The sequence below is a fragment of the Cariama cristata genome, unplaced genomic scaffold (assembly GCF_000690535.1).
Source record: "Cariama cristata isolate BGI_N322 unplaced genomic scaffold, ASM69053v1 scaffold8520, whole genome shotgun sequence".
Taxonomy (NCBI): domain Eukaryota; kingdom Metazoa; phylum Chordata; class Aves; order Cariamiformes; family Cariamidae; genus Cariama; species Cariama cristata.
Genome location: NW_009596332.1, coordinates 6,704 through 16,391, shown reverse-complemented (window position 1 = coordinate 16,391; position 9,688 = coordinate 6,704). Strand labels below are relative to the sequence as shown.

The following is a 9,688-nucleotide window of genomic DNA, read 5'->3' as shown; positions in this document are numbered from 1 at the left end:
CAACCAAATCATTCTGTGATTCTATGAATTTGCAGTAATAAAATATTACTACATTAATATTAATAAATATTAATCAATATACTTAATACAAATATTACTAAAATATTATTACAGCAATATCTACAACAAAAGAGACAAGAAAGTAACATGTGAATATCAGGCATATGGAACAGGCATCTGAGCCTTCAGTTATCAGTTAGGAGAAGGCAGAGAAAACACACTGAATGACACCACCTATTAAAGAAAAGCTGCATCTGTGGGTGTATTAAAAAATAACTGAAGCAAGTAGGACAGTCATGAGAAATAATGAATGTTAAACAGTCCTGAGTTTGCACAATCTGCCTGCTCCTACCTAATCCAAAAGCACAGTTATGAAATGACAAAATAAAGATAATGGCAAGCAATAAAGCTGGCAAAATCCTAGACGCTTGGACGTGGTTCATTGCACCTACCATAGCTTTACACCAAAGGCACTTCCAATCTTGCAGGCGTAAAACACTGCCACAAGTCTTGTCGCAGACCGCGCATTTGGCACTGACGGGCAGATTACCCTCTAACCACTGGTGAGGCATAGCTATCTGTGAAGAAGCAGTCATAAAAGTTAAATACTCAAAAATAGAAATTAGAGGCTTTTGTCTCTCAAATATAGGTGGATTTAAATTATTTCCCACAGCTCTACCCTTTCACCAAAGAAGCAGGTACGGCTGACCAGGATAAGTGACATTGATGCTCACAAGGCAACAGCTATGAATGTGAACTATGGTGGTGGTTCACACGCTAGGCAGAAAATGTGACAGCTGAGGAAGGGAGACACATCTCATTCAACTATTGGTTCTAGCAGCAACTGGTACTGTGGTAACAACTAACCACAAAACAATGGGGCAGTTAAATCTAGAGACTCTGTAATACAAGTAAGTACCCATTCACTTAATGTTGACATAAACCAATTAAAATAACTAAAATTCAGAAGAATAGACAGGACAGCAGAATATCTCTGTTGCTTTAGGTATCCCCCTCACCAAGGCTGGTAAGTCACAGCTCTATAAAGCAGTCCGTAAATGCAGTGCAAAGCTTTACTCAGTGCGCTCTTTGTCCCATTAATACCATGGGCAAATCAGGACACTCATAGGTATGCAACTTAGTACTAACCTTCCAGGAAGAAGTTTCATGCCAGTGGCACATACATAGTTGTGTTTGTAAAAATAAAACATCTATCACAATAAACTTCTGAAAAGCTTTTGTCATTTCTCCTGCTAATTTTAAAATTCTTGCTTTCATCAGTAAAAAAAAGCCCCACACATCAGTGAATTCCAAACAGGCCTCCTAGGGAACAGCTATCGGTAAGGAGGACACAAAATAGATTGCTAAGACAGCACGGTAACAGTATAAAATACCACCTTTGCTTAAGAGCAGTAGGAACTTCTGGGAGCAATTCTTCAGCTTCAGAGGTTCTCTGCATGTGGCCTTTAAAATCTTGTAACACAGCTGCAATCTAGTGCCCACAGATACTATGTCTTGTGAGATAGGAATATAATTTTTATTCTAAATACCACACTAATCTTTGAAAAGTGTTCAGGAATATAGTCACCTACCATTAACTTCAATGGGTCACATGGCAATATTTCTATGCTTAGCCATTTTTTTTTCCCCATAAAGAAGAAACAGCTTTGGAAAATACCGCAAATATGAATAGTACTTACACCATCTTCATCTTCAATTATGTCTTTTCCAATTGAGGCTAATGTAGTCCATTTGCAGTTATTTGTTGCTCGGACAGCACATCTTTTATGTGCTTTAAACTTACACACTGGAAAGCACACATAAACATGTACACTATGTTATTTGCTGTATTTCAGTGATACATATCTTTAAAAAAATTAAACACAGATATTCCATAAAACAATCCAGTACATGTCACTTAGTGTTGCACACATGACACAACCCAACTAAGAGAAAATTCAGTTCATAATGACTCCAGCTTTAACTCTCTGAACTAGGTTTAACTGCTTAGCTGTAGTCCACATTAAGTGTGTCCTCAAATTCCCATTTTTTCAGGTGCAATGCAAGGTACAAATACATCTCTAACTGTGTTTTTGCCTTTTCTGTTCCTCCAGTGACACAACTGGTTTAAATTTCCAAGAGGTGATGGGACAGTGTTTCACAGAAGTATTTTGCTTCAGGAGCTCTGTTTCTTTGCTTAAAGGATCCCTTTCAGGCACCATACTATGCCTGTTTTCCCAGAAGCTGAGAAAGTGAAGGGTTAGGTGATGATATATTTATTCAGGATACTGGTGGTTACAATATTTTCCAATAGATTACATTGTGAGGAAGAGCCTGACTTTTTACTGATTTATTTATTAAGAATCTACTAATTGGAATACTTAGCATAAGTGTGTAGTACAGGCAGACATTTGGACAATCTAACAACCATTAGTACTTTGTTCAACTCAATTAATATGACTAGTTAATGATATCATATTAGACCAAACAGACTGACGCTCCCAACTGTGGGTATTTCTGTTACTGGAAGTGCATGACATCATTCTCTTTAGAGTGCATTACAGAAATTATTTTGGCAAAGACCATTAAAGGTTTATGAGAACTAGCCAGCAGACCAGAAGTAGTAGTCTCTTTTCAAACAAATATTTGACAGGAAACTATGAAAAGCTTTGGCCCATTGCTTGTCCACCCTTAAAAAATATTAAGCCATGGTACAAAAGGTCTTGTGAATCATAAATTTCTCATTTTAATTCCACTAATCCATTGCCAGATCAATTTAAAAAGTGAATTGAGATTATGTAAGCAACATCTGAGTTTGAGAGCAATCCTCACTGTTCTGGGAGATGCACGAAAGTATGCGCTTAGCTCAATGAAAGAGAAGGAAACAGAAAAAGGAGGGTTGTTGCTTTTACAGTAACTTCCCTGGTCACTTTGAAAAGCAGCATTCATAGATCCAAAGTGTAAAAATATCCCATATTCCCCAACTAACAGGGTAGGCTCACATTTTCAAAACAGCTCAGCATCATATTGTGTGTTTGCCAACCTAAGCAGGTTCCAAGCATCTAAAGAAGTCAGCTCTCACAGAAGCACAGAAATAAAGGCTGCATTTTCAAGTGATGGCCCTGAGCACTTTTGCCACTTGGATGTTTTGGAGAAGATATACCACTGAATTCAGCTTCCTACTCATAAATGACATGCATTTGTCTTTGCCACACTGACCAAAATACAACAAATCTGGGATGAGAGGCAATAGGAAATTCCAAATTACAAAGGCATAACAAAGTAAGGGAATTTTCAAATCCTATTGAGCTATGATTCAACTAGATCTCAGGACCCTGTATTCAACCTCTGCTCTCTCAACAAGGCAAGGACAAATTCAAACCCAGGAGTTGCAGCAAGCCACACCACGGATGGCAAGTGACAGTTAATGTTTGCTTTGACGGTACAGTATATAACTTACCAAATCTCAGATTTGACTTTCTGTAGGTCACGCCCCTACAACCCTAATATCATCAAACAACAATTCATGTTACTCTGAGCATTTAACATTACCAAAACCAATGACCTTAAGACACAGATGTAACTTTCGAGCAAAATACATAGCAGTACAGAAGAGACGGGTATAGAAAGGAAAAATTTAAATCAAATCTCAAATTTCTTTTGTCTGAGATGACACTGCATCTCATTCATGAATCAGTCTGATATCTGAAATCATTTGGAAATATACAGACATTCTGCTAGACTTCAATTGCCATTATTTTGCCAATGAAAGTTAAAAGATAAGAAAGGCAAAAATTTAGCAAAACCAAATCTAGAATATTCTTAGAACGTTATTTTAAATTTTAATTGCCTGTGTAAATGTTTCTAGCTGGAATATGAAGCAGGTCTCAGAAAGCCAACCAAGAGAACCACTTAATTAGAAAACAGTTGTCACAGTCGTACCAACATCTGCTGTCTGGCACAGTGATTAAATCTAGAGCTATTATTGTCTATAATGAAGAAAAGTCAACATTACTCAATGTTATCATAGGGTCTCTTGCACTGAAAATACACACCTTTGTTATACAACACTTCTTTCTCAAAGGCCTTTCATTCTAACCACCCATCAATTAATTCAACTACACTGGCAGGACACTCAATTTTGTTTTCCCCAACCTTACCACTCTACCACCTATTTTATGATGAATTTTCTCTTCTGTGTTCCTCAAAGAAGAACTGGCTCAGACCGTTTCTTTTCCAACTTCAAAGGCCAAAGCCAAACTTTTTGAAACTGGTCTAAAGATCCTTGAGCTGGTATCTATAGTTTAAGTCATCAACATGGAAGGATTTGTCTTCAGGTATTCCAAGAAACCTGCTGTTCTGTTTCTAAGAATACTATCACATGATAGATGGACAAGTCACAGTGAAAACGGAGTGACTCACGTGAAAACAGCAACCTAACTTCACTCCAATTTGAAGCTACGTCTGTGTTATAAAGGATAAAATTCAGCAGCTTCTTGGTAGTTTTTACTATTTTCACCCAAATAAATAACTCTTAAGTTAATTTAACATTACAAACAGAGTGCTAAAAGAATACTCATATTACAAAGTCAAGTACTACAAAGTTACTCATGCAATTTAATTTTGCAATACAGCTTCCGTATGCAGGTGTAAAGCCTTCAGTTACATGATCACTAACTTTTTTAAGAATAGGACCTTTATTCACTGCATGCAATGGATGGTTCTTGATAGGTATGCAGCTGTGCCATACTCTTGTTCATAATAATTTTCAACAGGTATTTGCCTTATTTACCAAAAGCTAAAGAAATACTGCTTTTTAGACACCAATATGCATTTCTTCCTGGTCTTTTAAAATTACTATTATTATTATTATTATGATGCTCAGTACTATGACAATTAAGACTTTTTTTTTTTTCAATATTGTATATCTTCAAAGTATCAGTGAATTCAGAACAGCTTCAACTGATTTTTGCAGTTACAGAAAACTCAGCATTTCTGTGATACAGGTCCCAAATTATAAACAACACACAACCACTGATTTGATAAAAAAATCTTATTTAAGTGATTTCCCCAGGATTACAGAGGGCCACAGTGTGATACAAAGTCCCAGAACACAGTTTTCTATTATTCTTTCATTCTTTAACAATGAATGTCCCTTCTCTTCCTGACAGCTTCATTCACTATTCACCCTCCAGTCTGTACAGACAATGTGGCAAAAATCCTGGAGCCAACTACCCAAGTAGTGCACGTACAATACCCTGTGCAGTGGGTCAGAAGAACAGGGGTTTGTGGGGAAAAAAAAACAATCATAATGAAAAAAGACCAGGTGCACAAAGTGCATTTGCAGAGGCAATTTAATCCCAGTATTTTCTTATTGCTCGACTTCACGATTCTAAAGTGTTCTTTCAAGATTGTTAGTTTGTGCAATTCATCACAGGAGAAAGCATCTCATTTAAACTGCCATCTCCAGCTTATTAGGTATATTTGATATTCAACAATCAAGATTCAGTCATGATAATGAAAACACTATATGAAGAAATACATCTTTGAGAATAATCATAAATGCAGTGTACCACTGGCAATGACTTGAATAGAAATGTGGTATTAATACAGACTAACTGAGGCTAGAGAGCTTTGAAAGAGTTTCTGTAGGTAATGATCTATAGTTTTTTAGGTTTCTTTGCCTAAATATTCTATGTATCCCTGTATTTACCTGACAATTTCTTAGGCTTAGACTCCTAAGCATATAGCAAGTTAAACCCTGAATAAGAGAAAAATTTGAGGAGCATAAAGAACAAAAGCCTTACTTGATTCAGCTAGTTTGGACTAATTTCCAAAGTAAGGCAAAAAAATTATAATTTCTCTGTCCTAGTAAAGACTGTGGATGAATGTTGCAGACATCAGTCCTTTAGAGCTAGCTACAGCAACACAATACACAGAACCAGATCTGAAGAGTAGATTACCTTTTGAGAAGACACAAAAGAAGGAACTAGTGGGAGGAATAGCATTGCATCTCAAAGGACTGCATGATTAAATTTTTTAAAAGTCAATTATTTGTTGAGCAGTAGAAGGAGTGAAGCCTGGTTTGATATGAATTTATATCTTCAGTTTGATACACATACCAATTCTTCAACTTCTAAAAAGGCACAAGTTCACAGTACGTTTTTATCCCTAGCAAAGGTATTAACAAACTCTCTTCTCCTGCACTGGCTTCCATAAAACTTACAGGAGTATCTTCAGGGTGCCTTGAAATTAATTTAGTCAACCTTTGCCAAAGGCTACTGAAAGGGAAGGTGCCCTGTAAAAAGAAGGCACCCATCTTATCTCCAAAAGAAACGAGGCTTGTTGTGTGGTCAGGCTGAAAAAAACAGTTGTGTAGCGCTGTTGGAGATCAGCAGATCTAAGAGAACAAAATATTACAGGACTGATCTTCTTGTAAGCTGCAAAATATCAGCAATGGGATTTATTTGTATTTTTGCCTACAGTTAACAGTCAAGAATCAGACCACAATGAGTACAAAGGCTCTAAGCTACTTTCATGATAACTTGGTGTGCCAGTAACCCAAACCACTGAGAGGAGAAAGAGCTCCAATATCTCTTGAGAAGAAGCCTCTCATGCTTTAAAAATACAAGACATAATAGAGTAGCCTGGGATCAATGACCATACAAATAACTGAATTTAGTATAGATATAAATGGATTCCCAGCGTAAATCAGTGCTAGAGGTTTCAGATGCCAGGCATGAATATTTAAACAGTTTTTTTTAAAGATGTAATGAGAAAAAGTAGTGCAGAACATGCCTGGGGAATCTTAGACTCCATACTTCCTACATCATCTCCTCAAACAGTCTATACTGCCAACACAGGGTAAGTCAAAAAAATAGATGGTGAAATGCATTAGAAGTGCACATGGCAGAAGCAAGTAACTATGAACTCACTCACATAAGAATTTCAGAGAAAGAACTACTATCAAACCAAAATGCACTTCTTAGATGAAGAAATTAAGGATGGTTAACACAGGTTTTTACAGGTATACAGAATCAGGGACAAAGTTTGAGTATTCCAGTCAAAGAGCCCACTGTTAAATGATTTAGATTAGATGCATAATTAAAAGTTCTCCTTTTATTTTAAAAAATACCTAGAAAAAACCCAAAGAAAATAGATATAAACTAGTAGCTACAAAGTAAGAGAAGGTAAACTTATGAATAGATAAAAGAATATCATAGTATGTACATATAAAACAACCCAGGTCATACACGTTTACGAAACTGTGGATCAGTGAAAGCAAATCCAAACTACCTCCACAAGCCTTTCATAAAAACTGCTGAAAGAACAACTAGCATCAGAAATGTTGATAAATGTAGCATTAGTTTGTAAAAAGTTATGCAGAAAGTGACAAACTCCAAATCTGGAAATTAAGACGACTTCCTTAATGTAAAGTTAACACCAACACCTTGGAAATTAAAACCATACTTAGAAGCAAAATAAGACACTGAAAAAAAAGAAAGCAATGAACTACAACCATTAACATTGATAACCTTACAAGAATAATTCTTGCTAAACAGCCTTTTAAAATAGCTATAACATTAACTTATGAAAGGATAAATTCTTAATGAAAGGAAAGAAGTCTTTCCTTTCCTTTGTCTGAGCAAATATAACTGTATTTGTACACAGAGGTAAGACAACTGCATTTTAGTTAAGCGCGTGGTATTTCCATCTGCCAACATCAGACATTGAAAATACCGTAATTGCCTTAAAACTGTCCAAACGACTTATACGCAGTGGAGAACATACACCAGAGAAGCTGAAAGTAACTATGCTACTTCTAATTTCTATGAAACGGGTTCATCCCATTCCTCGGCAACTGCACTATTAGCTACATTAAAAGCACGGACAATTCAGGACAGTAGGTTAATGTTTCCTTTGTAAGATTTCCTTAACACACATTATTATGCTCAGACCTCAAGTATTATAACAGCATCAGTAACAGAAATGCATTTGCAGTTGGGTAACATGCATCCAAAAAAATCAAGTTTTGAATGGTGTGACTGTAACTTTTTCTGGACAGTTAGCTATTTTGGCAATTAATTATCTCTAAATTTCATATATATGATAAGGTCACATGGATGCTTTATTTTCTGCTGGATTCTAACACAAGCAGCCTTATTACCACTTTTTCATAGAACTTGCAGCAGAAAACAAATAAGCTGTTTCAGGTTTATTATAAATATTTGTTTGCAAAATATCATTTCTCCAGATAAGCTTAATGCTGAAGTCTTAGTCACACCTCCTTTTTCTTTGTGCTGAACTTCATCTGTTGAACCATCAAAACGCAAATGTATCCACATCTCTAACCCTTCACTGCATGAGAGAATTTTTAAAACAATAATCTGTCCTCATCCGTCCTGCTTGTACTGCAGGATCAGGCAGCAGCAACAGAGCAAACAAGAATTGGAAGGGGAAGAGGTCATACCAATGAACAAAGTCTTAAGAATTTTTATAGATTTGGGGCAGAAACTACCATTATGACTTTTTTCCTCAGGCTGATTCTGCAAACCAGACTATTTTGTTTCACATTTTTGACAGGCAAATCAAATGAATCCTATCTTTTCTTGCAAACTGTCCACCCAGCATATTCCAAACTGGTTGCTGCAGCAAAAGGAACCATTTTATTGAGATGAGTTAGAAAAAGGCACCTGGAGCATGAAGAAGGTGAGCCAGATCATTAGCAGTCCCGCTGCCTAGAAGAAAGTTACTCTAGTGAATAGATTTTTCCCTTCAGGCTTTTTCTTACTCATTATTTTCAGAATCATTACTCGTTTCAAACTTTCAGCCATTTGTCTACATACGCAGCACTATAAACAGGAGGAAGAAAGTGTTTATTTTACCTTCACAAGACAGGCCGTGAGAAGTGACTCCGGAGAGGCTCTCTCTACACACGTTACAGAAGGTAGGTCGGGCATGGGAGCAGGCGTACCAGTTATGCATCCCTGAGAAATGTTCCACATTAAACTGTGCGGTCTAGTAAAGGAGAAGTTAAGACAAATTTGCAAGTACAGAACACAGCTACGGTGACTGAAATTACTTATGGTTCCATATTACAGGGGACAACAATGCAATGTTCACCAAAAGTGTTTTCCAAAGGGTATTTAGCCTGCTCTCCCTCCAAACTTCTAAACGAAAGTGTGATAATAAGCTCTCATTTTGCTAGTAAAGGTCTTAACATGAAGCTTCACTTTGGCATTAGACATACTTTTCACACTAAGGAGGGTGAATACTTCAGTTCTGTGTCCCGTAGCTTGATCTGTTGAGCTAGAACAGGTTGCACCAAGAGGGATGTCAACTTACCTCATAGTGTTCTCTGGACTGAACGGACTTCAGAGAGCTTATCCAGTCCTCCATTTCTTTTCTGTTCTCAGCACACAATATTAGCCTCCTAAATGGAGTAATTATCTGAAAAAGATAACATATTCTGATTAATCCAGATAGTAAAAATCATCATAGACTATAATATTTAAAGTACTCTTTCTTGTGAGATGATGCAAAAGGAACACACACCCTAGATCACAAAATATTAAACACTTGAAAATATTTTCTTTAATACACTACCAACAACAAAGGAGTTTGCTCTTCCTTTTTCAGTTCCCAAGATTCAAATCAAGCTTCAGTATAGGTCTTTACAATCTATATT

The 9,688-nt window shown here is 36.5% G+C and overlaps 1 protein-coding gene across 1 annotated transcript; it reads right to left on the bottom strand.

Moving 5' to 3' along the window:
* Nucleotides 1-452: 452 nt before the first annotated feature.
* On the bottom strand, nt 453-9,450 carry LOC104165831 (diacylglycerol kinase eta-like; the record flags this gene model as incomplete). The annotated part of the gene is made up of 4 exons (XM_009705587.1): nt 453-578; nt 1,701-1,807; nt 8,886-9,018; nt 9,346-9,450. Coding segments are annotated over 4 exons (471 nt in total), but the record flags the coding sequence as incomplete, so codon positions are not given.
* Between the last annotated feature and the right edge of the window lie 238 nt (nt 9,451-9,688).